The sequence below is a fragment of the Pestalotiopsis fici genome (genome assembly GCF_000516985.1).
Source record: "Pestalotiopsis fici W106-1 unplaced genomic scaffold PFICI_Scf_3, whole genome shotgun sequence".
NCBI lineage: Eukaryota > Fungi > Ascomycota > Sordariomycetes > Amphisphaeriales > Sporocadaceae > Pestalotiopsis > Pestalotiopsis fici.
In genome coordinates, this window is record NW_006917093.1 from 3,156,597 (window position 1) to 3,184,026 (window position 27,430).

At 49.9% G+C, this 27,430-nt stretch overlaps 5 protein-coding genes across 5 annotated transcripts; 2 read left to right on the top strand and 3 right to left on the bottom strand.

Annotated features, from left to right (window-relative positions):
• Positions 1 to 522: 522 nt before the first annotated feature.
• PFICI_05112 (uncharacterized protein) lies at positions 523 to 1,288 on the bottom strand (the record flags this gene model as incomplete). Its single annotated transcript, XM_007833693.1, has 2 exons — positions 523 to 736; positions 855 to 1,288. 2 exons carry the CDS (start codon positions 1,286 to 1,288, stop codon positions 523 to 525), a joined length of 648 nt encoding a protein of 215 aa, XP_007831884.1.
• Positions 1,289 to 1,928: 640 nt separating this feature from the next.
• PFICI_05113 (uncharacterized protein) lies at positions 1,929 to 4,691 on the bottom strand (the record flags this gene model as incomplete). The annotated part of the gene is made up of 2 exons (XM_007833694.1): positions 1,929 to 3,039; positions 3,100 to 4,691. The coding sequence occupies 2 exons, from the start codon at positions 4,689 to 4,691 to the stop codon at positions 1,929 to 1,931; spliced, it is 2,703 nt and encodes a 900-aa protein (XP_007831885.1).
• A 10,901-nt stretch (positions 4,692 to 15,592) lies between these two features.
• PFICI_05114 (uncharacterized protein) lies at positions 15,593 to 18,489 on the top strand (the record flags this gene model as incomplete). Its single annotated transcript, XM_007833695.1, has 3 exons — positions 15,593 to 15,941; positions 15,998 to 18,288; positions 18,346 to 18,489. 3 exons carry the CDS (start codon positions 15,593 to 15,595, stop codon positions 18,487 to 18,489), a joined length of 2,784 nt encoding a protein of 927 aa, XP_007831886.1.
• Positions 18,490 to 19,241: 752 nt separating this feature from the next.
• Positions 19,242 to 24,755, top strand: PFICI_05115 (uncharacterized protein; the record flags this gene model as incomplete). The annotated part of the gene is made up of 3 exons (XM_007833696.1): positions 19,242 to 20,494; positions 20,564 to 22,765; positions 22,814 to 24,755. The coding sequence occupies 3 exons, from the start codon at positions 19,242 to 19,244 to the stop codon at positions 24,753 to 24,755; spliced, it is 5,397 nt and encodes a 1,798-aa protein (XP_007831887.1).
• A 363-nt stretch (positions 24,756 to 25,118) lies between these two features.
• On the bottom strand, positions 25,119 to 27,082 carry PFICI_05116 (uncharacterized protein; the record flags this gene model as incomplete). Its single annotated transcript, XM_007833697.1, has 4 exons — positions 25,119 to 25,461; positions 25,512 to 25,794; positions 25,877 to 26,589; positions 26,775 to 27,082. The coding sequence occupies 4 exons, from the start codon at positions 27,080 to 27,082 to the stop codon at positions 25,119 to 25,121; spliced, it is 1,647 nt and encodes a 548-aa protein (XP_007831888.1).
• Between the last annotated feature and the right edge of the window lie 348 nt (positions 27,083 to 27,430).

Here is a 27,430-nt window from a genome sequence, read left to right on the forward strand (position 1 = left end):
TATACCCAAAGCAAGCCGCCTGGCCGTACCTGACTTAAGTCTTGGGAAGAATATAAATTTTTAGTTTTTCTTCGGCAATGTGGGGGCAACGGTCCACTGTTCGGAGCCGACGCCGGCTACATGTTGGAGATTTTCCCATCTTCTCGTATCGCTGCCCGCTGGGCACAAGGTCCTGCTACGGGCCGTCGGTGTAGTGTACGGAATAAAAAATGGATATTGGGCAGTGCTGTGAAGAGAATGCAGGGTGAAATGCTAAAATCCGTCATTGGCATGTGGCATGTGTCACGGGGCAGCTGCATATGCACTCTTGGTCTTTTGTTGTTTGGAGGTTTTGCATCGTCGAATTGAGTCTTTTCAATATCATGATTTCCTCCTTGCTTGATGCCTGCCTTGTTGGTTGTTACGGCCCAGTGACGCCTCATCAACATTTTGTCAGTCTGATTGTTCTGGACTTTTCGGCTCCCTGCTCCATAAACTCCACGGACCACGACTCCTTCCTCCCTTAGTGCAGGACGGATCACCTCAATTGCTCCATCGCTCGGCCCTTCGCGGCTTTCCCTTCTTCTCACTCTCCACATCGGCCAAGGGCCAAGCCGTCTTGCCGACCGTAAACGACATGGGTGCCCCGAGGCAGCGCATCGAGCCGCCAACTTGGACGACGCCGCTGTCCACGACGAGGCCGTTTTGGGCATCTGAAACGTTGCCGAGCAGGTATCCTACGTCGAGATTGCCAAACCTGTGCGACAAGGAAAACGCAACCAAGATGGATTAGCCGACCTACTTCAAATCATCACGGAATGTCACAAATGAAAATGACGTGCCTGAGGCGTAGAAGAACATGAAAGTATACTGACTTGGCTTGACTATCGAGACCATCGACTCTGGCGATGCCAAACTCACAGTCGGCGAGCCTAGCGAGACTATAGGTGTTGTGACCCCCCGGCCAGTCCCATCCCTCCCAATATCCAGGTTGGCCGAGTATCTGAATCCCCAGATCTGCGCATTTCTGGGCCTCGGCGGGAGTAATCCATGGCGCGCGAGCCATAATTACCGACTCACAAGAGCGCTGGGCGTCGCCCCCTTCGAACCTGAATTTGGCCGTTTCGTTATGCTTCCGTGCCTCTATTCCCGCATGGACAAAGGTATCACGACTATAGAGGGTGTCAGTCGACCCGTCAGACATGGCAACCTGTTTAGTGATCCAGCCAGGCTTTGAGTCTCCGACTGCGGCACTGAGAGCTTGGCAAGCAAAGCAGAAAGTTATGAATAGAAGAGAAAAAAGCTCCATTGTTGTTGTATAGGGTGACTTATACTGGTAGAGACCTAATGCTGTCGCCTACATTCGAGAGACGAGATCATTCCCTGCGGTCTCGTACTGGGGATTTGAATTATATCGTAGAAAGCCATGGGGTAGTGCGGTGCTGCTGTTCTTTATACAAGAAAAATGGGTTTCTATTTGGATGAAAGCCTCAGTCTTTCTCGGTGATCTGGCATGAAAAAGTTTCCATGGCACGAAATCAATCTTTCTGTTGTGCAGTTCATCACTCTGGACATATTAGAGTCTCACGACGGTGAATCACGATTGAAAGGTCAAGATTTTGCAACACCAGTCTCATCTTTAACGCTCTCTCCCCTCCAATCATCGGATTAGAAAACCGTTGCATTCGTGTAAATAGGTTATACAGTGTAGAATTGAGTTTGTCCAGAGGTTCTGCCTGTCTCAGACACTTGCCGCTCTCACAACACCTTTATATACCAAAAAGCATTCAAATCCACCAGTGTACGCTAAACTCCTTGCATAAAATTCCATGAAGGAAAAACATATAAACGTCTAATTCGTAAAAATATCCGTGTCCTTTGGCAGATCAGGATGATGCAACCACCCGTATTGACACATTACTACATTGTCGTCATCGTGTTTGCTTTCGTTAGTCTAGTTCTGGAAGCGTGTCCCATCCATTGATGGAGTTTGACAAACTGTCCAGGTTCCCAAAGTCAAAGTTTGCAGTGCTCGGCGATCGGCGTGAGTTTGGACTACCAGCAGTAGTCACAGGGTTGCCAGGGTTGCCAGTGAACATGAACATGGACGAAGAATCGGCAAAGGCGTTATTCCCGCCGCTGGTGGCGTTGCCCATATTCCAGGCGTCAAATCCTGATTGCCAATTGACACCGTCCTTGAGGTACCAGTCTTGCCCATCAACAGCGTAAGCCGAGCTCGGGGTAGCATTCCGTGTGCTGGCTTGTGTGCTACGGTTAGAGCCTGTCCTGTTCGAGGCAGAAGCATATGAGCGCGGATAGCCAGGCAGTGCTTGTGTCACCGATGGCTGGCCCCATGATGTCGCGCCTATGCTGTCGACGCCAATTCCCATCAAAGCCACATCGTTGACACCTTGCATGTTAGACAAGTTGCCAAAATCTCTTTGCGGGGCTGTCAACCCATTCAGCATTTTTTGAGGCATGGTGGTTGCGGGTAGCATTTGCGTGCTTGATCCCGTCGTGCCCTGAGGAAGAGCGTTTCCCGTGCTGTACTGATCCAGCTTTCCACTGGCCAGTCTCGAGCCAATCGCAGGTGGCGAGGGCGACGTGGTCGAATGTGGCCGTGGAGAGGGCACGTCCGATGTGTTGAAAGTGCCCCATCTTTCGTCGGTACGCTGCAAGACATGTGCAGCTTCTTCGGGTATTTCCACGTTCCACTTGCGCGCCAAAACACTGATGATGCTGAGAGTTCGGCGACCACAAAGCCAGTCTTCCGCAATCTCTTCGAGAGCTTTGACGCCGTGGATAATGTCTCTTTTGGCAGTTTTTTCTGGAAGATTGAGCAAGTGGATTGTACAGGCAGAGTGTAGCATGTATACGGCGATATTGCAAATCTGCCTCAGATCGTAGAGTTTCTTGTATAAACGCATTAGTTTAGAGATTGCTCCGGCATTTGCAGTACAAATCCTGCGTGGGGAGACATGTGGTGGCAGAGGTGATGCCGAAGGAGCGTATTTCAGGAATGGCCTGAACAAATGGATATACTGCAGATGAAAGAACATGCTATTCATCAAGTCAGCACTGTGAGCATCGACATTTCTCTTGTGCTTAATCGATACTTACTGCATCAAGATGGCATTTGGCAGTTGGCCTTCTTTGGGCTCCAGCTCTGCCGGCAGTTCTTTTCGCCAATCCTCAAGGCGGCGGTGCAGCTCGCTCAACTTTTTCAACTCAATGGCCTTGCCACTAGATCTACCAATGTGATTCGGGTGGTAGAAGAAGACCAGCAGATCGCCGCTGATTTCACAAAGCTTAGATAGTTGAAGTCCGATGGCGCGGGTCCGGGATGGCTGCTTGGACGTCTCGTCGGACCCATTATCTGTGTAAGGCGACCATTCTTCAGCATCCTCATCTGGGAAAACTTCGTATTTGGGCACATTATATGAGCCCTTAGGTAGTTGCGGCAGTCGACCGAGGTAATTCGACCAGCACTTGTCAAACAAGAAGCACCCCCAAAACGTCATCCTCCGTGCATCAATTTCTGTTTCATCGAGCTGCTCCTTTTCAGTGTTGATGCCGCCAATGTCAAGGTTGAGACCCAAGTCCTGCGCCATGCGGAAGCTCATACCGCTGTAGACCCAACCTTTGGCTTCTCGCCCACATCCGGCTTCTCTGACCGACATCAAAGCCAGCGCTTGAACAGTCGTGAGTCTAGGCTTTTCGTACTCATCGTTCTCAACAATCAGCCTTTTCGCTTCTGCAAAGAAATGATCGCCTTTTGTCCAGTCATCTTCTGGAACAGCGTATGCACCGGCAACGTTGGTAAAATGGCAACCAAGAGCGAGCATAGCATTGACCAGCAAGGGCGAACAATACGTTGTTTTGTGCAAGAAACCAGTGGGCTTCCCCCTAAAGAAGTCCCGGTAGAATAAGTTTTTCGATAGAGTCGCAAAATATGAATAATGCCACGTGAAGTACATGTTCAAGAGGTGTACGACGAGCTCCGTGTCCTTGGTAACTTCTGTCCAGCTTGTAATGGGGTCGACGTTTGAGGCTACATCCATGGTCTCGGGCTCGGGGTCTGTTGCAGTGGTGTTGCCTAAGTATATCAGGTGGGAGGTGCCGCCGATGAAGCGAACGGATCCATTCTCCAGCCTCAGCTCGCCCATCTTGCGGGCCAGGTCCCGCTCTCCTTCCACGGGCATATCGGTGGTATAATTCTCTTCCAGCAGCAAATTGTCGTCTCCGTCCGGGTTGCCCACGCCTTCTTTGAGGATTGTTTCCGCTATCGTGTCCAGGCTTTCGCATGTACGGATCTTGCGCACAATCTCGGGCACTTCGTCCTCGGTCGCATTCAAGATGGCCTCGATGAGAATTTGCAGCGTCGAGCTCCGGGCCTTGGAGCTATCAATCTTCTCGCGATAGACACCCTTGCGACGGTGGTCCGAGTTGGGATCATAGACACACTCGGTGCCATAGACGCTGGCACATGCAGCGCAACTCGGAAGGGCGCCATCACATTTGGATTTTCGTTTGCGGCAGGCAACACAGGCTGTGGATACACAGCGACGCTTCTGGAGGGAAGGGTCTCCGCCCCGTCTCGATTTCTTCTTGGTAGGGGCTGCCGGCGCATCGCTTTGCGGGACATTCGGAGGGGCGGGGGGCTGCTGCTGTTGCTGTGAGAGTGGCGGAGGAGCAGCCACCGGGGCCTCCATCATGTGCGCGGCCTCAGTGATGGCCTCGGGGGAATCAAAATCGTTTGTGTGCGGCCGGATCTGACACGAATTTCATGGGATGCGAGACGTCTACGAGCCCGCGGCGCAATCGCGCAGGTTTGGTTCTGAAGTGGGATGATTGCGATCCACTCTATCCTGGAGACCTGGGGTAAGGTACTTAAGCCGATCGCAGAGTCAGTCTGCGCTGATGAGTAAGCACCCAGGTAGATTGGTACGAGGACTTGGATATAGGCCACTATCGTGATGTCCAGATGTGCGGAGCTGCTTATCGAGCTGCGAGCGTGCGTATATGCGATGCAGCGATTGTCGTCTGCCGTTGCGCGCGATGCACGACTTTTGGGGCTGAGACAAGGGTGGGCGCTTCTTGCAGACGATTGATGATCACTACGGAGCCAGTGTACTAATCATCAGGCTCTCGATTGGCGGGTACGAAGCGTCGGGTAGGACGGGTAGGTAGGAACGGTCGGTTTTCCAGTACCTACGCCACTAATGTGATTAGAATAATGTAGTTATCATGAGATGTGAGTAGGTAGGTATCAGGCAGATAAGCAGTCCATCAACTCTGCGTCTAGGTCAACAGTCTGGAACATTGGTGGCAGCTAGATTTCTAAGCCATTAAACCATGTTGCAATTCAGCCCTTTCCCCCCAGCAAAGTAACCGATTCGGCCGCTCCGTGGCTGGCCTCTAGCCCCGCGAGGACAAGACGATTGGATGACAAGACCACTATGGCTCTTTTTCTTTTAAGGCTCTACCCGCCAGACTCCAGACAGACCCTTCAGTTGCTTGCATGTGCCGCCGGGGACTATCCGTTCTTTTGCGGGGCGGCGGCAGTCTAGGTACAGTACCTAGGTTAGTAGGTAGGTCGGATAACATCTTCTCCCATGATTGTCCGAGTCTGCGCGTATTGTAGGGCAAATTTGATGTATATTTTTAATAACTGCAAATGTAGTAAAAGCGATGAATTACTCATAGGATTTTTAAGCTTCAACTTGCGATAATCGGCTGAATGCATAGTTTCTGCCAGAGGAAAACCGCAAAATTATTTTGCTGCAACCACTGTGAGTCAATTTTAGAGTATTACCCCCAGCTCCGCCTATCATGCAACTAATCAACCCACTACCTTGAGGTATTCCACTCTGTCGAGGCCTATCAGGATAAGCCTATTGCCAACCACAGCACCACAGAATTTTCCATCGGCGTTGGGTGCGCCGCGAGCTGTATAACGTTGCAGAATATCAATGGGTACGTACGGATGTAGTACACCATAAATCATTACAAGAACGAGTATGTTTATCCATTCAAGAATTGGATGTAACATGGTTTTTGATGTGGCTTTGGTGCACCTATATAAGTACTGTATTAGTATAATTCCTGAAGAGTAATACAGCACCCTTCGAGCTAGTCTATTCTGGGTGCAACTTGCTCCTATAGGCACAGAATGATTTGAAGTAATGTTACGCATCACCGTATTCGTGAAATATCCCCTGCGATAACATATTACGTACTTGATCAGAATTTCAACTCTTCTGCAACACATAATAAGCAGTCATCGATAGGTTTGTGACCAGTATTCATATGTGTTTGGCAAATAAAAAGGGCTGCAAAACTCAAGTCAATCATAACAGACACGATCTAGTTAGTGGAATCTCCCGGCAATCCTAGGACCTCTCAACTTTGACAACATAAAAATGGAGAGAAAATTACTTTAACTCGGCTCTTAAGCAGAATAATAAACTTAAGAAGGTGGTGTTTATTTCGCTTTGTGCTCTTGTTCCAATGATCTATACTATTAGAGTCGAGTCTTTTCCGGCCAGAACTATACTATCTTCCCCTTGACTTTGATCAGTGATTGGTGAGACTACTGTTCATCTACTTGGATTCCTTTTACTTACAGTTAGGATGAAGATTGAAGTCTCGGACAACTTTCCTTGATTCTTCGCAGCGGCCATACAATGGCTGATTATGTGCACTCTATGAATCTTACCTGGTATATCACCTTGCTTGTTACGTAGTAATGAAGGCACATGGCTATATCTGAAAATAATCCAATAATCGAAAACACAGTTTGATGGATATCATCAGCCATCTTGGCTCATGTGTCATCGGTGTAAAATCTAGTGACGTGGCTCTGCGATAGACCACGACATAATTGTCTTGATCCCCTGGCCAGCCACGAAACTCAAGGAGACCAAGTCTCCAAGCTCAATGACTCACTCTCCAGACAAACAGCACGTTCTTGTCCTGATGGAAATGAATGCAACACATGACCTCTTCGGACGGCATAATATTCTCGTCTTCCGTTGTCAATAATGGCGGCATTGACCAGAGTCCTAACACTCTCTCTCTCTCTTCACATGACCATGATATCTTATAGATTCTAGTCCTCGGTTTTCAGTGGCAAGTCCTACAGACAGGTTCATCCCAAAACTCTGGTGCCGTCATCTGGCATAGCGATCAGACTGTGTAGCTGCAGGTACCTGCAGACCAACGCACCTTAAGATCATGCGCGCCCTGGTCATCGTCTGGTCCTTACATGAGATGACAAGCATACTGACTGCGGCGAAGACGAGAGAAGAGGCTTCGAGAAGGTGAATGCAAAGGGTTCATACCCATGCTTCAGCTAGCCACCTCTTGCCGCCGTGGGTAGGTATCTCTATGCATTTCCTCTTCCACCCTTTCACCTTCTGCTTCGGTCGGCAAGATAAAGGGAAGAAGGACATCCGGCCGGCGATCAAGCTGGCGATGGAGGGTGACGATTTATTCTAAGAGGCTCGCCGTCGCAGGACCTTTGAGCTTTGTGCAAGGTGGCTTGCTTTCCCTTCCTCGATAGGGGCGGGCTGGCGTTGCAGGCCAGGCCGTGTCTGCAGGGCCAGCGAACGAACGCTTCGACCTCTCGTGCCGCTGCTGTCGTTCGTCTGATGTTATTTCATCAGCCGCCTCTCCCAAACGTCGACTGCCAGGACTTAGCGCAAACTTGGACGTTTCTTTCGCCTAGGCTCGAGATTTGTCTCATGATTATTTTATCGAGAATGGAAAAAAGACCTGGCGCATTGAAGAAGAGAAGAACAAAGAATACAAGGCCCCTAGCAGACCTATCAGAAGACGGCATTGGAAAACGCAATTCGAGTATCCACGGCAAGTTCCTTCGCAAGCAGAGCTTATTTCGTCCTATCGACCCCCAGAAAGCGTTATCTTGGATGGCACAGACATGCCGTCGATACCCTGTCCGCCTTCCGGAATGTTTGTGTGTTACCACACCCTTCCCCTGAAAATGCTGCCAAGATTTCCACGTCAATAAACGGTAGCGGTTCCACCAAGACATGTTCAGAGAGTGCACAAAACAAGAAAAAAAAAATAAAAACAAAAAAATTGCTTGGGAACCAGAAAATTTGAAATGTCATTTCTTTTGGCATTTTTTTCTGTAAAAATTGGTATAGTAACATTATGGTGAAAGGCTATCTTCAAAATGATTCCAGTGGACTGCCGGCAATTGAGTGAGACAAACCACTATAATGCCCCACCAAGGACCCCGAAACAATATGCACATCGTAGAATTTGATCGGAGCAAATCTGTTAACCATGATTCAAGAAGAAGAAAAAAAACGTGGGGTGCCTGAAAAGCTTTTTGTCCGATTGAGTTCGGACGAAGATCAATCCGTCAAACAAGATCCAGATGTTGTTTGATCGGCCGATAAGAAGACCAGACACGGACGGTAGATCCCACGCCCACGGCATGAGAAGGCATGAGAGGGAGGGAGATATTTTAGTCATGATTTTAGTCATGGTTGTCAAAATTCCACTTGAGGAAAAAAAGGCTAATCCAAGATCCCCCAGACGACCGTTGATCTGCAGTGCATGTCTAGCCAGAGCAAAGTCAAGTGCTCGGCATTTGTGTTAGGGGTCATGGGTACAAGAAAGCAGAGGAGCGAGGATTGAAGGGGTCTCAAGTTCTTTTCGAGCTTCATGGACATGATACATTCTCCCAACTGTAACAGATCCTCCCATGTTGATAGCAGGCTCCCGTGAAAGCATCATTTTCAAACAACTCATTCTCGGTCAGAGCCATACGAGGCTGTCCACCATTCCTGTGCTCGACATTCAAGTGAGCAGCCTGTCGTGAGATTGGATGTAGTTCGTGCATACCTATATTGCACCTCCCTGTACACATGATATCGTTGCCTATCTAGACAGTCATCTGAACATTATCGTCTATGCACTCTTATAGCACGAGGCTGTCGATCGCTATCCACAATATCATGCCGCCAGCGATCACCCCGTAAGGGAAAGGATCAGTGCCTTCAAAGTCGATCAGAGGGAAGCGCGAGCTCCCAGAAGAATGCTGCATGGGATCATGGCATCGCAGGACTATCTAGTAGGCAATCTTCAATGCCGCCAACAGCTATCATTTTGCACCAACTACAACTTCCATTCATCCGTAAGGCACTTGCTCCTGTCAAACACCTGTGCCCTCTTCGTGATTCTCTGCCGAGTCGACCCTGAGCCTCACCTGCGGAGGATGGCCGAATTAGGGTGGCGACACCGCTTTTCATGGTTGCACCCGTTCAACTCCCCATCCCATAGGGCATGAACAAGTCTCCGGTTAACACATCAAGTCGATATTAGGGAGTATCTAGAATGCAGCGTCGGAGTTGATGCGCATGGCAGCTAGGATGAAGATGGAGGGTAGATTGCATATTCTCCGAGAATCCGGGGTACAAGCAACAACACTGAGCCGAGCAGCAGCATGCAACTTTCGAAATTGGCAGGCAGAAAAATACATTGATTGATCACCAGTACATTGTCTCCCATTCGCGCAACATACATATTCATGTGGTAAGCATATCATCATGATAAGAAGTGATTAATTAATTCCATATATGCGCGTATCAAAAAGTCTTGGCCCTCAATTGTCAACAGGGACTGAGCCATTTCTTGATGCAAGTCCAGAGTCTGGGATCTCGGTTTTGCCGGACTCCATGGTGCGCTACAATTGTGCATCGGACTGCCGCATAGCGACAGTAGAGACGAGCCAGGCTTTCGAAGCATATAGACAGATACACGTGGGAGATAATACAATTCATCTCGCCCTTCTACCGATATGATCGCCACGGGAAATCTCTCACAATCCCTTGTCTGCAGCAATGCCGTACTATCGTGTTGGCAACTTGTAGATAGACTTCTCAGTTGGGGGTACTATTAGGGTCAGTGATGTTGTTGGTTATGTTGAACTTGACGCAACTGATTGTTCACTGAAGGCATTCCATGGAGACGATCCTCCTGCATCAAGGAAATGACTCTATCAAGCGAGCATACTGCCATTGCCATCACGGTAGAGACCCGCGTTTCTCTAACTCATGCAACGTGGGCTCTGGTAAAGTCATTCGCTTTTACATCAAGTATCAGGGTCAGGAGCAAGCGGCCGCTCGCTTCGCCTTTTTAGAAGGCATGACATAGTGCTCACCTAGCTATATGTTTTTGTTAATGGATCCTTGGGTGTAATATGGGAGTTGTCTTGCCACCGAGCATTGCTGACCTGCCGTGGGAAGTGATGGATCCAGGAGCTAGGATACATGAGTTTATTCCATCATTCCCTTGCGAAATCCTGCGTCTAGTCACGATGAACCTTTTTGCATCCCTCATGTCAGTTGGACTGGGCACAGAAGGGTCGTACTTGGAATGTCGGTCCAGTATCCGCCAAGTTATCATCGGCGAAAGATTTTTGACCGAACAATCTGGTAATTGCGGTGTTGACTCCGGTGCACGCTCCTAGTAATGCCAGGGCTTGCACGACTCGAGCGAGTGGCTGGGAAATGCCTTTCCAAGTTCTGATCTCAAGCTCGAGTGATATCCTGCCTGCACCCGATCCATTATGTCGACAATGCATTTCTTCAAACCAGTTCGGGATGCTTCAAGGCCGTGTCCGTTGGTTACCACAAGCGTGCTGCTATATGACGCCCATTATAGCAGGTCTGACTAGTTGTCTCGCTGGCACGGGTCGCACTTTAGAGTACCTGCAGCTGTTGAACCGCACGCGTCCTGCTGCATCAACGCAGGTGGGCGCATCAGGACCTCTTCAGGGTCCGCTAAGACAATGATCCGACCTCTAAAGTAAGGTATGGTCAATATGTAGATACTGTGAGTAGCCGTCAATCTTTCGACCTGTTTGGTGAGGCGAGGTCATAATGGCGTCGTGTCTGACCGCCCGTCTGCCCACCTGCCTGCCTGTCAACCTGCAATGATCCTGGAAGCGGCAAGGCGGAACATGTCGTTCGTGAGACTCTGGGCCAACTAAATGATTTCGATGGAACATGCTTTAGCAAAAGTTTGGTTCGTGTCCGCCCTCAACCAGAAAATCTCATCGTTGGGGCCAATGTGCTGTGAGCCAATCCTGGGCTGGGCGCTGGCGTGGGGCTAGCGGATCGTCGAACCGTGCCGTGTCTCGCCCCTTTCGGTGATCCTGACAATGCAACGCTGCGTGGATAGGTATGTACCTGGAGGTATGGTACAATATGAAGCTGCCCCAACCCAAGGGAGAATATGTCCCCTCACTGCGCAGGCTTGGGTGCAGTGCTGGCTTGGTCCAGCCACAACTGAGCGGGAGGGCAGGACAGCTGGGCCGCCAAATGACAGAGAGGTCAATGCGCCCTTCAGGTAGGTAGGCAGGTAGGCAATGAGGTAGGTAGTAGGGTCAGGCAGACCAACCAGCCAAAACTTCCTCTCGCCCAGAGTTGAAATCATGGCTCATTGACGTCGAGATCAACTGGAAGGACGGCCATACATATGCTAGTTGGGACAGAGCATGCTCACGATTGGTTCGTGGACTTGACGTGTCGCTAGTCCCACCAATCAAGTCGCAGGATTCTGGTCATTGTCGACATGCGAGCAAATGGGAGTTTCGGTCCGCCAACCGTTGATGGTCAAGGCACAACGCGGGGAGCTGCAGCCACACACCAACGGTTCTAGCGGTGCTGGTGGTACCTCTGAAGGAAGGTACCATGTATGTAAGTAAATGTAAGCCGGCATTCGCTGAGCCAGGCAGCCTGCAATATTCGTGATGTCTTCCCCAACTTCGAAGCGCCTTGTCGCTTACTCTCGGTCGGCCAGCCTCTTTTGCGATTGTCTTGCTGGAATCAACGAGACGAATTCAATGGTGGCATGCAGCCTTTGATTATTGATCTTGACTTGTTTTGTGGAAATGAATCTCTGTGACAGTTGTGCTTGTCATTCTTTTTTTTTTTTTTTTTTTTTTTTGGTAGCAATGGTACTAGGTCAAGAGCCACCGCTGGTAAGGGATCTTAGTGTGCTGATGAATGTTGCGAAAGATCTCACTGCGTAGAATGGTACCTTTGGGGGTTCCCAGACTGGAGTGGTCAGGGGTCGATCTGCATCATGCTACTCTGTACATTGCCTACGAAAGCCAAAAAAGAACTCTATTTGATCCTTGCCCACAGAACAGATGCACGCTTCAACGTGGGAAGTGGCGATCGGTACTTGGTGGGCTCATGCCGTAAAGTACCGACATGAGAGACATGTGTGGTTTCCAATAGGTCAGCATTAATCAAGGTACATCTGCTCCGGTGGAAATCTTCGAAAAGCATGAGTGAATCTCAGAATTTGGCTACAAATACTTTCCCTTCAATTTCTTTAACGTGGTGCTCCCTCTTTGTCTCCGGCATTCCCAAATGAATGGCCGCTCCAGAGCTAGATTGGAAGAAAGAAAGACCAACTAGAAAAAGAACAGATGTTTTCATTTCGTCTAAACAGACCGGTGGTTTTTTGCCCTCGAAGCTGCTCCTCTAAACAAAACAAGCCACACTCGTCCCTTCCTCGGCCATTATAATAGTAAGTATAAGGGCGCACGCGCCATCTGTCAGCCCGGTTCTTCTTGCCTCAAATACCGACGACTCCTTTGGCTCTGGTCAATACTCATTTCACTGTAGCTACTAGGGAGGTGGTATGTAGGTAGCAAAAGCTGTCAGGTTACATAGAAATATCCAAAATATTTCAAATCATCAGATAGCGGGAAGCACTGGCAGGCACGGGATCCTACTTCGAGGTCTGACAAACATTTAGCACTGGACTCGAACCACCAGTTCCGATGTCTCTTGATTGCGCAGACCTTCATCATGACTACCATATAAATGTACCAGACCAGCATTGACCTGCTTCTCCATCTGTGGCCATGCGGTGTCTCGGCTAGTTCATCTAGCATGCAGTGCAGTGCCCCAGACTTCGGAACAAAACCCGCGTTCTCGCCTCCGGATCTTGGGTACTGGACATGCCGTAGAGAATCAAGACCAATAGATGAAGGCGAAGCTTTCACTCTTCCTGTGCCCTGGCATGGCAATATGCTTGGTGCATGCATCTCCAACAGGGGGGACGTTTAGACTACATACTGTACGTCCGTACCGACGAAGTGAGGATTTCGGATTCATTGTCCTAACGGCTCAGATGAGAATTGACGTACAACAATGGCCCTGGACCTGAGGGTGATAGACTCAGCAATCCATGATCCTGGCTTGTTCTATGTCAAAGCTGCATTTGGGAATTACCTGTACACTCAATTTTACATACCGCACGAGCTCAGCACGTGTGATGTGGACCGATGTCTTACTGCCAACCATCGAAGCACTCGTACCCTGTATAATACCACATGCTGTATTCTGCAATGGTGAGGTTCTACATGACATAAGGTCAATCGTAGCCTAGTCTATGTCTCTTTGATTGTCTTCTCTCTGCACGAAAGTTTTCTTACACTTGGTGTCCGAGTGTGGTATATTTGATAGTAAATTTACTTGGGGGACTTGACGACGATAAACGTCCCACACGTTAAGATGTCAAGGTCGGGAGTTCTTTTTCATCCACACCGATGAGGTATCACAAAGTAATGGATATAGGTGGTAGGTCATACCTACCACCTATGTAGTAGCAGGTAGGCAATGTAGTACTTACGGTACCTAAGGTAAGTTAGGTGGCGGCACAAGGGCCAACCTCTGCTGGGGGCTAGCCTCGCTTCGGCGCCTCTCTACCCGAACCCCAGATCTTTCGGGCTCAAAATATGGGTCAACTGCCGCCAAGAGTGGACGGGTTGCGAGCGCTACAAGGATGCTGCAAATTGAATCTACACTACCTGCAAAGTACATCCTCCGCTAGTTTGTCTAGTTCGTCCAAGTCATCCATGGCTATCTGCTGCTTCGGTACTCAGCGCTTGTTGCCGTTGCTTTCTTGACCGTCACGCTCGCTCATTTTTTGGGTATGGCATCTCTCGAGCTAGAACTAGTACGGCCAAAGCCTGCGGGTTCGCCTGCGAGGAGTCAAAACCCCTCTCGAAATGACCATCCCAGCATGAGTGTGTGTGGATGGACGAAAGGAAACAAGAGTTCTCTCTGGATTGCTGCGAGATCCAACTTCAGTTTCAGCGTGCCTTGCCATGTTGTACATACCTTACTTTCGGATACTGAACAGACCGAGTCTGCCATGAATACTACAGTCATGGCCTATCGGACGGTGGCTGGCTCTCGTAAAGAGAAGACGTGATGTTGAAATAAAGTGCTGGAGATCCAGCAAATCCCGAACCAGACGAGAGACAAAATTTTACTTAACAACATACCAGAGTGTGTACTGTGGGCAGACAGGCAAGACAAAACCTGTCTTCCCCGCGGCCGTTGCCATTTCATGCCGTATACCCCACACGTACTCGATGGGGATCGTCGTCCCATGTACCCACCCCCTCTGACTTTCTCCAGATTCCAGATTCCCAGCAAAGTCGAGCCACTACAAGACCATGGTCGTGACCCCTAGTCAGAAATCCTTGCTCTGACTATAACCCCTGCTCAACGCGGCAGAGATGACCGGGCATGGCCAGGCCATATAACAGGTACCCCCGTGGGAGATACGCCCCCTCCACCAAAAAGAGACGACACTCACTCACACACCTTGGATTGAACTACCTGGCCGCTGACGTCTGAAATTGTTGCGACCGACCGCTGTAGAGCGTAGCTCAATATCACACTATGCATTGACGCGATATTACGCTGAGGCAAAGACTCTCCGTCGTCCAATCAGACCAGAGTCACTTGGGCAGAGTCAGACAGGAACGCACCCTTTCCTGTGCGTGATAGGCTTTCTTCACACGTCCGTCTTTCTGGTCCGAACGGGGCCAAAGAACAAACTGTAAACGGCTGCCATCTGTTTGTATTGCCCACTTTGGGTTCAGGTTCACTTCCTTTGACCCTTTTGTCAACGACCTTGCTTCCGGGCTTTACTCCACATCCCCTGCCTTGCCTCGAGGGCCAACTAGGTCATTGGATATCCATACACAGCCGGCAGAGTCGACTTCAACCGTGTGCTTCGAGAAAGGCAGTCAAGGATACTGGCAGTTCCAGCTGTAAGTCGATCAACAAGATATCCGTACCCTTGTACTCATCTCGCCGCCTCATCTCGGAACCTACCCATTCGTCGACACCCCCCCCTTAGCAGGTCAGCCTAGCTGGGCCGTCCATCTACTACAACAGACTTGATCAGCTTTTCACTGTTTGGAAATGCTCATGCTTCCCGGCATAGAATCAAACAAGTACCCTGACCAGCTATATTGTAGAGCTCGGTCCGGTTCACTGCCGTGTTCCAAACCCATCACTGCTTCTTCTCGAGGTTGGATGGTTACATCTTCAACAAACATATAGTCTAGGCCATCTCGCTCCCTGGGAGTCGGAAGTTGGTACGATCCCCAAAGTTGTCATTACTTCACCCAACTGCTTTCACTCGTTCGAAGTTGCAAACTCTAATGCTCAAGGAAGTCGGACCTACCAACATCGACATCAATCATACCCTGCTGTTACATCAAGACTAGGAAAGGTTCACCAAGGAAACCCCCGTCGAGATGTTGTCAAATCCTCTTCAGCGGTTCTCGCCTTATCATGCAATTCCGTCGAATACCTTTCTGGCCAGTGCTCACGTTCAGAACAACCACCTACATGGTGCCGGATTAGATGCCTTCGGCCATGGCCCGCAATACAATGTTCAACATCTCCAACAACACGTTGGAGTCTCTACGCCTCACCTCTCCAGAGCTCCTCAACCAAAGCATCGCCAACACCCATACGGAGCGCCAGTGACCCGGTCGATCGGCGCTGCCGGGCCTATTCGACGCAGGATTAGCAGAGCCTGCGACCAGTGCAACCAATTGAGGACCAAATGCGATGGCCAGCACCCTTGCGCGCATTGTATAGGTAGGACTTCCGCGAATGGTGGTATAGTACTTGAAAAGCTGCTGACCTTCTACAAGAGTTCGGACTAGGTTGTGAGTATGTCCGCGAGAGAAAGAAGAGAGGCAAAGCGTCCCGAAAAGATATCGCTCAGCAGGCTGCTGCTCAAGCTGCAGCGGCACAAAATGGCCAGAGTTCCCCGGCACCAAATGATGAGGATGGCTCCACCTCTGAGCAGAGGGCGAGCAATGCAGTATCAAGACAGGATCATGTATCCAACGCCAGCGAGAAGGCCTTGAACGACATGGAAGAAGAGAACATGGATCAGGGTCAGGCAACTGCCAACCTGGACAGTCTAGCAGAGCTTAGCTCACGCCGACCACACTTGTCTACCAACATAGCCGCGTACGACAGAGATCAGCCAGAGAGTCCATCATCACTAGACTTGGACGCCTTTGGCACGATCCGGAATCCATATGATCGGCAAGACATCGGTGCACAAATTCTAGCTGGTCCAAGTCATCATCCATATGAGCCGAATCAAGGTGGCAGCCTACAAAGCTACCCGGATATACCCTATGCGCTTCAGACTCAGGGCGCCAGCAACTTCTCGGCCAATCCTGCTGCAGCATTCAGGATTGGGACCAGTCCTATCAGTGCTTATCACCTCGGAGGACAGCCCGAATCACCAGGATGGCTACCGATGCCTTCACCACCGCCCCAATATCAATCCTATGTCCCACAGCCACAAGTGAACTATCAGCAGCAGTCAAGATACCCAGTTCTCAACCCTCTGATACCGCACCTTGGAAACATCATTCCAGTTGCTTTGGCTTGCGACCTGATCGATCTATACTTTGCAAGCTCCTCATCGGCTCATGCCCACCCAATGTCCCCATATGTCCTTGGCTTTGTCTTCAGAAAACGATCATTCCTCCATCCGAGCAAGCCACGTCACTGCCAACCTGCGCTCCTTGCTAGCATGCTATGGGTTGCAGCTCAAACAAGTGACGCCCAATTCTTGACGACTGTTCCATCTGCCCGGGGAAAGATTTGCCAAAAGCTTCTGGAGCTGACTGTCAATTTGTTGAAGCCCCTGATCCACACTCCCTCTGGAGAAACTTCCCCGCTTGCCAGTCCCGCGTTGGACAGCGTAGCACTGGGAGGACTCGGCGTGGCCTTGCCTGGGACCACCTGCTTGGATAATGTGACAGGGGAACCTGGCACTTTTGGCGCAGCAGGAACTCTGGATGATGTTGTAACTTATATTCACTTGGCTACGGTCGTATCGGCAAGCGAGTACAAGGGCGCCAGCCTAAGATGGTGGAACGCGGCATGGTCACTCGCCCGGGAGTTGAAACTAGGCCGCGAATTGCCGCAGCGACCGCCCCAGGCAAATGACATGCAGGACGATATTGTGGATGTCATCAATAACGAGGCTGGTATTGTCAGTGAGGAAGAACGAGAAGAGCGGAGACGGATCTGGTGGCTGACCTACACCATGGATCGACATCTAGCACTCTGCTACAACCGGCCGCTGTTTCTCCTAGATATCGAATGCGAAGGTCTACTGCAGCCAATGGACGACACCGAGTGGCAGAATGGCAACTTTGGTTCAGGCACAACTGACCCATCATTAGTAGAAGAAAGGGTGCGAGGACCACACTTTGAATGCACTGGGCATTCCATTTTCGGTTACTTTCTCCCATTAATGACAATTTTGGGAGAGATTGTCGATCTTCACCATGCACGGAACCACCCTCGATTTGGAATCACCTTCCGATCGGCGCCTGAATGGGACGGGCAGATGGCCGAGATAACCCGCCACCTCGAGGCTTATGAAGAGTCGCTCAAGAAGTTTGAGCAGCAGCATTTTCACGCGCACGACGAGGACAAGAGCGAGCCTTCAATAACCTTGGAGATGCCTGGAGAGCTCGACCATATTGGATCCCCCTCGGCACGGTCCGTTCGGACAAATTCATCACGCATGACCGAGTCTGATATACAGACGAGAATAGTGACATCCTATGGTACTCATGTCATGCATGTGTTGCATATTTTGCTCGCTGGAAAGTGGGATCCAATAAATCTCTTGGACGACAACGACTTGTGGATTTCATCCCAAGGTTTCATCACAGCGACTGGACATGCAGTTTCTGCGGCCGAAGCTATTGGTAACATTCTCGAGTTCGACCCCGGACTGGAGTTTATGCCATTCTTCTACGGCATCTACCTGCTACAAGGCTCGTTTCTACTTCTGCTCATTGCAGACAAGCTTCAATCAGAGGCTTCCGCCAGTGTCGTCCGGGCATGCGAAACCATCATCAGAGCGCACGAGGCATGCGTAGTCACGTTGAGTACAGAGTATCAGGTAAGCACCTCTAGCTGGGGACACTCATTGCGTGACATGGGCTAATACATACTCCAGCGCAACTTTAGCAGAGTAATGCGTAGTGCTCTCGCCCAGGTCCGTGGTCGAGTGCCAGAGGACCTTGGAGAGCAGCACCAGAGACGGCGGGAGCTTTTGGCGCTGTATCGCTGGACAGGCGATGGCACTGGGCTAGCTCTTTAATGCCGTTATGGAAAGTTGACAGTCCGGTACAATGACCGGGTGTAAGTAGAACTGTGGTCACGGATCAAAATTATACCTCTAAATATACCTTTATATCCAAATAGCTTGTCGAATTGAAACTTTCAATTGGTAATGACCTACGTATAGCTTTCATCCGCTAGTACCAATCGCGGCGAAGCCTGGAAGAACTAAGGCTGCCTTCCTATGATGAATTCACCCTATTATGTCGTCTTGAGTGACATACGCCGTATTACCAACAACTTGAAGCCAATCATCTCCCAAGTTCTTCAATTTCTTTGAACCCTCGTCATCTATGTAGATAAGTATTCCGAGACTGTATCACCACGACAGAAGAAGAGAGAGAAAAGTCTATCTGCCATTGGGAATATTGACAGAGGACTTTTACCATCCTTGCCAGATTGCGTTGCATGACCTGGTGCATATGTGCATTTTCTCACGTGATTTTGGGCTGTGTCAATTGGGTTGCGACACGAGAGGAACCACTCAGCAGTGCTGCTGCTGTCTGCCGTATCACCATACCTGACTGTGCCCCTCTTTAAACCGAATCCCGACCGCCGCAATCCCCTCTGCTCCCCCTCGATGGGCTTTTTGCCATCTTCCCTTCCTCAGTTATTGTCATTTGATTTTTCACCCCTGGTCCATTGCACTACATACATAACGTCTCGACTCTAGAATCAAGTAGTGGCTATTGTTTATCGATCTCAGCAGGTTCTTATCTTTTCGCGCAGCTCATGGCTGACGGGCTTGGCATCGCAGCCAGCGTCATCGCTGTTATCGAGTTAGCTGCCAAGGTCACACTCACATGTTATCAACTGAAAGAAAAGTTCAAGGACTTCCGGAAGGATATCAAAGCTATAATTGAAGAGGTCGAAACTGTGTCGATCATTGTCGAGGAGCTCAATGAGCTGACGGCAGAGGTTTCGACCGAGAGCTCGAGTCCAAACGGCAAGGCTGCAGTGAAATCAACACAATTCGCTCTTGACGGTTGCAAAACTATCCTCCAAGAGCTGAATGAAAAGCTTGGACCGCTGTCAAAACCGCGCTTCAGAGACAAGTTAAAATGGCCTTTGGATTCCTCCATCGTCCATGCCAAGCTCGATGATCTCCAGAAGCACAAGGCGACACTTCAACTGGCTCTGTCACTCTATCAAACAAATGCTTTCAGGGCACAGGCTACAGCAGACAAGGATCGTCTCATCGAGGAAAAGAGGACCAAAGTCTTGCATTGGTACGGTACGAGTGACCCCAAGCAGAACCAGAGAGTATCGAGCGAAGCTCGAGATCCAAACACAGGTGCATGGGTTTTCGCACACGAGAAGTTCACACAATGGAAAGAAAGCCTAAATGGCGCACTCCTATGGCTACATGGTATTCCTGGGGCAGGGAAGACAATCCTCTGTTCCAATATCATTGAGCACATGGAGATATACTGCAATGATCAATCTCATGCAAAGTCGCTGCCGGCCCGAGCCATCTATTACTACTTTGACTTCAAGGATAGTAGTAAGCAGAACATGCAGAATCTCCTCAAATCCTGTGTTTTCCAGCTCATTTCGACAAAACCTGGAATCTCAAAAGCTGCGACAGATCTTTTTGAGGACAAACACATGGGTCTCAATGAACCAAGTCTCGACGAGCTGTTACAGACGTTGTTGGAGGAGGCGTTGCTATACAACACAGTATTTCTCATGATGGATGGCCTCGATGAATGTCCAGAGAAGCAGAGAAAGGTCTTTCTTGACAAGATATTGCAGCCTCTGATCAAGTCTGACATCCATCTTCTGCTGACAAGCAGAAAAGAAACCGATATCGAAGATGGTCTAGCCGGATCGGCTGAGGTTATTGCCATTCAGGATTCTGTGGTCGATGCAGATATCAGAACCCATGTCCATAATATCATCGCCCATGATAAGAGGCTGAGTGCCATGCCATCGAGCATCCAATCGGAGATGCTTGAATGCATAGTCTCTGGGGCCCATGGAATGTGAGTTGACACTGTGACTATGCTTTGCCAAATTTCGTGACATTTGACTCAGGCTAACAAAGTTCCTAGGTTCCGCTGGGCAGAGTGCCAGCTAGAGGCGATGAAAGAATGTCTGACAGCGACCATGGTTCGAGAGAAGCTTAGGTCTATGCCTAAAGACCTTTACGAAACCTATGACAGAATTCTGAGAAGTTTAAAACTTGATCATCGACCGTTTGTGCAGTCGGCTCTGCGATGGTTGGCTTTCTCGGGCAGGCCGCTCCGTCTGGAAGAACTAGCAGAAGCTGCGACTATCAGGCCCGAATCAGGTCGTTTTGACAAAACCACATCTAGGTTCCTCACCAATCGTACAATTGTGGAACTTTGTGGTGTTCTGGTTTCTATTACAACAATCACAGCCGGTACAAGAGACCGTCGAAGATGGCTAAACAAGAGAAAGAAGATTGCTGGGCTCTCTGAAATTAGCATTAGAGGTAGCTTGGGAACACAAAAGACGAAAGAGGTCACGATTGTATCGCTGAGTCACGCTTCGGTGAAGGAATACATACTGAGCCCCAAGACCGGCTACGATACTATTTTGGCCCAATTCCACATGTCGGAAAAGGATTGCAATTCTTTTATTGCGCAATGTTGCCTTCTCTATCTTCTCAACTTCAATGCTGGTAAGATCGCATCTTCCTTGGACATGGGCCAAAATCCCTTGCTGGAGTACTCAGCTTCGTACTGGATGGACCATTGGGAATTTGCCCAAGAAGAACATGACGAATACCCTTTGAAGCAACTTTGTGGAAATTTCTTCTCGCCTGATGCTCAGGGTGCCTATATCAATTGGATGAATATATGGGATCCTGACGATCAGTTGAGAGATGAACGGTTAACCTCCTCGGGGCCCAAAATCATACAAAGCGCTGACTTTTTCCCGCAACCATTGTACTGGGCTTCAACCTTAGGAGACTTCAGCTCAGCCAAGCTGATGGTCCAACAAGGCGCAGACCCAACAACAGAAGAAGGTTACCTTGCATCTGCGCTCGGGGCTGCCACTATTTCAGGCCACGTCAACGTGATGCATCTTTTTCTACAAATGGGTGTGGGCCTTACTATGCAAAGCAGACGGTTCGGCAGCCTTCTGCAGACAGCCGTGATTGGGGGCTCTAATCGCGCCGTACAATTGCTAATTGAGGCAGGTGCAGACGTGAATGCTTGTGGTGGGAAATTCATCACGCCTCTGATTGCCGCAGTATCCAAGCAAAGGAAGGATCTTGTGGAGCTGTTGTTGGAAAATGGTGCACGCTTGGACAACGACTTCCAAGGACATGTTTCTGCCCTATCGCGGGCTGCATTAGATGGAAATGTCACTTTGGTTGACACTCTTATCAGTGCAGGTGCAGACGTGAACGCTTCGGGGTGCCACGCTGGAGCAAGGCCACTTCTTTCAGCAGTGAAATCTGGATCTATCGAAACCGTTGGCTTGCTTCTCAGTAAAGGAGCCGACGTCAACATGACGGGCCAGATTTTTGGCGAAGGTCGCCTTGAATACATGTATCCCCTCGCCTTAGCTGCTCGTGGTGGCAGTATACAAATAGTACGACGACTTCTTGCAGCTGGCGCAAATCCAAACCCGCAGGATCACTTGGCGGCCTCCACAGCTCTCAAAGAGACTGTTGTAAAGCGAAACATGGCATGTTTCGAAGCTATTCTCAATGCCGGTGCAGACCCCAACTTATGTGGCCATCAGAATGACGTGAATTGTCTATCTTTTGCAATTATCAACCGGCAATATCACATGGCAAAGGATCTTATCAAAGCTGGAGCTCAATGGCAAGACCATCTTATTTCAACCGCTGTCGAGATTCACAATGATGAACCCTGGGTTCTAGCCAATTTACTGGAACGGGACGAAGTCGGTGCCGACAACTTCTGCGCACTTGACGGTTCTCGTAATAGGCCCCCCATTCACTCGGCCATATCTGGCAGAGGCAACGAGGAAACCCTCCGTCTTCTGCTCAAGAAAGGCGCTTACGTGGATGTGGTAGATTGCATTGGTAGTCTTTACGAACAACGGCTTATGACTCCCCTGTGCCGGACCTTGTATAATGGCAATATGGATCTTGCCAACATCTTGATCGACTATGGAGCAGATGTCAACCGTGCACTCACAGTTTCACCATTAGAGATGGCTATCAAATCTGCCAACGATTACGGAGGCTCCTTAGAGGCGTTCAATATGCTTCTAAGCCTAGGAGCAGACATGGGACAATTGACTGAAGTGGCGTAAGTATACAATGGACCCTCCCATTCATGACACTGACCAACTGCTAGGCTATTTTGGCCGTTGAGAGCAGGAAACGTTGAAATTCTTCGCTTCCTTGTCGAAAAAGGTCTAGATGTCAATCGCTTGTTGAATTCACCGGAACTACGGCAGCGTCGACCAGGACTCGATCATCCGCAATGTACCCCAGTCCAGCTCGCGGCGCAATTAGGTCATATCAAGATGATACAAGTCTTGCTGGAACTTGGTGCCGACATCAATGGCGTGGCGGGGGAATTCGGAACAACCCTCCACTATGGCCTTTCTTCAAAGAACACAGAAGTTGTCAATCTTCTATTCGACCGTGGCGCAAGGGTGGCCAACTCTATCTCAGACAGAAGCCTGATTTATCAAGCAATCAAAAATGGTCTGGCGAGCCTGGTCACTAGGCTGATAGACGCTGGAGCAGACGTCAATGCGACAGATGTGGATAAGTCATGGAAGAGGAAGGTAGAGCGGAATAGCCCCCTTCATTTGGCTTTTTGTCGCGGCGATCAAGTGCTTGTGGAAACTCTGAGACAGTACGGGGCTCAATTCCAAAAGACGGATACCGAAGCGGCTATCCAGGCTACAAGGAATGGACGCGTGAATGATCTGGAGTTAATGGTAGAGTATGGCCTCAACTGCAGCGCCAGTGATATCATACTCGAGGCTTCCAGACAGCCGGAAACAACAGCAATCGCGCTACTTGTAGAGCACGGGGCAGATCTCAGCGCAAAATCAGCCGGGCGTGCATTCAAGGAGGTATGTGCTCGAGGAGACTTGGGAATGGCGGGGGCGTTCTTACGACACGGCGCAACACCCGACAAACTCGCCAACGCGGCTGGAACTCGGAATAATGTAGCGATGATTGATCTACTGCTAAGTCATGGTGCAAATATCGATGCAAATGACGGCGCATGCTTCAAGGCAGCAGGTAAGGCTGGTTGCCGCAAGGTTCTGGCACGGCTTCTCAAAGAACCTATGACGGCCTCTGACAAGTCTCACTATCTTGGCATCGCATTGCAAGGAGCAGTGACGAAAGGCAATTCCTACTTTGCGATATGGCTTCTTGATGTTCACAACGCTCCACTCAACCATGTTGGTTCCCCTTATGGTAGCCCGCTCCAGGCTGCATTCGTGTCTCCAGGAGCCGCATTCGTGTTTTCAAAGGCCGCAAAAGTCCATGAACACGCCCAGCTCATACGAACAATGCTTGAGAGAGGGGCTTCAGTGAGTCCGCCACTGGCCCCCAGATCACAGGAGGAGGCCAAACGTGAAGAAGTGAGGGAGAGAACCAGTCGTGATGTGCCCACAGTCTTCAATGCGCCGCTGCTGTCCCTTGCAATGAGCTCATCATCAAATCGTTGGGATTTACGACATCTCTCATACAATATCCTTGCACACGGAGCCGACGTCAATAGCCTAGGTGGCCCTTATCACACGCCGCTACAAACCGCCGCATATTGTTTCCCAGAGATTCTAGAGGTGCTCCTGGATGCCGGGGCGGAAGTCAATGCTACAGGCGGAAGATTCGGCACCGCACTACATGCTGCAGCTTGGAACCACGACGTGAAGTCGGTCAAGTTGCTCTTGGAGCGTGGAGCAGACGTGCGCATCTCGGCGGGCAAGTACGGGTCGGCGTTGATATGCTCTGCACATTTGTCTCGTTTCAATTTGGTTCAGCCCATACATGAAGTAATGCAGATTTTATTCGAAGCTGGAGCAGACATACACTGCCGAGATGGAAAATACGGATCCGCGGTGCAAATGGCTGCAAAATGCGGCAACGTCAAGGCATTAAGATGGCTGGCGGATCATGGGGCGGACATTAGAGTCCAAGGTGGCCGCTGGGGAAATGCATACAAGGCGGCTTGGGGAACGGCATTGAAACGAGAACGGCATGAGGCAAGACCTTGTCTCATGGCTTTTGGTTGGCTTGAACAGAATTATGGCCGCGATGGCTGGGATTGACTAGATTTGGTAGTATGATACTAAGTACGAGTAAGCACGAGTTGTCAGATCAGATATGCACCTAGGTATTCAAGGAGCTGTGAGATTTGTTCGATAGTAGGAATCTTTTTTTCTTAGACCTGACAAACTAGTAGTGCTTGATCAAGGTTCATCAATCAGACAAATCTCGGCCTATTCATTCCTACATGTAGACATACGAACTACATGAAGCAATTGCGTTGATCCGTTCAAGGAAACCATGGGAAAGGCTGCATTATCTAGACTTGGTACAATCCTTGTGTTGAAGTGTTACCCATTCAACAATAGGGTCTGGCGGTATTTCGTTATTATCTCGGTAGTGCAGGCCGATTGAGTAACGGGCCACTACTGTGAAAAGCTGCTTCCGTAAATCAGGGAGCAGTTCCAGTTATCTTCCTGCACATAACTGCCGGTGCCGTAGTCAGGACCGAGCCAGTAGGCTTGCTGCGGGTAGGGGCAAACACGTCGATTCAGTGACAACTCGACCGGGTTCGTATTATCAGTGAACCCCGTGGCTACAATATACTCTGGTGCCCGTCCACCTTCGACCCATGATGCAAGAGTCAGGGTCATGTCGTGAACCGTGTTGTAGACGACATTGTCTGGAATGAAGGTGAAATAACTAGCCTGGCTCGGGCCAGCAATGTACCACGGCGCGTTCATGATTGAAGGAGTGCCACCACAGTGCCTTGGAAACCGTCAGACTTGCACCATGGCGAGGGAAACGGGGAAACTTACTCGAGACCAGGGACCAGGTAGAGCTGGTAAAAGTCGTCAACATCGATGCCATTAGCCCCCACAGTCTGGGCCACGTGATCATGAAAGTATATACTGGCTCCTGGCGAGACGGTCGCATCGGACAGGCCATGCCAATGGATCAGTTTGCCGCCGCGGGAGTAGAATGGGGAGAGATCAAAGTCGTCTGCGGTAGCGTTGCCTGGGTCCAGCTGATCGGCGAGCTGGACGGTGGAGTAGGCCAGGTCCTCCCAGGTGAAGTTCTTGAGCCCCAAGAGGTTTTGAACTACGCAATTCGTAACAAGTCAGTTCCAACGCCTGCAATCCTTTTCGTTGAACACAAAGAATGCACATGAAACTGTACGTACTATACCAGTATTGGTTAGAGATGGCCTGTTCGGTACCCGTGCCGATTTGCCCTGCCCAGGTGGCCTCGCTGCCAAGCGCAACGTGGGGATAGACAAAAGTCTGGTTCACATCAACCCAGTCATTCTGGATCTTGTACAGCGTTTGCAGCTGGAGAGACGTGAGGCATTGCGTCGACTTGTTCGCACCGCACGCCAATGTCAAGGGGTTAAAGTTGCAGCCGTACGGATCTGAAATGACCAAGTCCGTGTTGCCATCCTGCGGGTCGCACTGCCTCAACACCTCTGCTGCTATGACTGAAAACATGTCGGCGGGAATGGTATGATCGGAACCGGCTGGGGCCTGGTATGTCGTCTGCTTCAGGTTGAACAATTGCTGATGTGTCGTCCACCACGCTGGAGAGCCGGCCATGACGCCATCGTAGTCTTCGGGGTACATCTCAATCTGCTTGAAAGCGTGTCGACCTCCTACAGAACACCCAGTGAAGTAGTTATAGACGGACTCGTTGCCGTACCATGCCTTGATCAGGGCCTTGCCGAGTACCGTGCTTTCGTGTACGGCCAGGTAGCCATAGTCGATCAGACCATTGGGTGTTACCCAGTCTGGATCGTAGTCAATCTCATCGTGGCCCCCATTGGAACCAATGATGGCGTATTGATACTGGGCAGCTGCTGACATGGTGCCCCAGTCGATACCTGCAGCAGGTGCCGCCGCCCTTTAGCCACCGCAATCAGCATTATTCCACTGAGCTCTTCATATGTGATGCGTTTGGCTGAAGGAGATACCAAGGAGAAACCCCATGCTACAATATCTGCAAGTGTGCACCTTCGCCCGAATATGCATCAAGTGAATAGTTTTGCGACGAGGAGGGGTACATAAAATGGAATAAATTTAGCTTACATGATGCGCTGGTACCAAACATCTGGTAGTAAAACACCGAAGGCATAGTTGGAGCCCGAAGTGGTATTCGCATTGACTCTAACACCACAAGTGTCTGTAAGGTTAGACCTGAGGTTTCTGGCTCCGACAAGTGTCTCGAAAGTCGCCAATGTCTCATTTGAATCAATTCTCTGAGCAAAGGCAACAGTTGCAGTGGTATCAGTGTCAACCACAGTATCAATGAGAGCTTGGATAGTTGCAACGCTGCAATCGTTCACGGCGAATGCCATCGATGCCGCGAAGGCAATAAGAATAGAGACAGCTCGCATTTTCACACAAATGTATGTATTAGACGACCGTAGAGGGATAAAGCAAAGGAAGCGCGCTGGGCTGTCCACTTATTCGTACAGACGACGATACTTGTATAAGTTGCATACATAATATGGGGTACTATAACAGCAGGCTTGGGAGATCAGAAACAGGATAGGTCCCGATGCAAATCGGCGCACAATCCCTGTCGTCCGATAACTCCTATCGATAGCAATGTGAATTGCATCGCATGCACCTTTCTTTTCAACGATTTCCATGAGAGTTTAATTCCTACTGATGTTATTCGGCTTTGAGATGAATCAGCTGCCAACTCGGACCAAGGGTTCTGCGAGCGAGGGTTCTTGGTG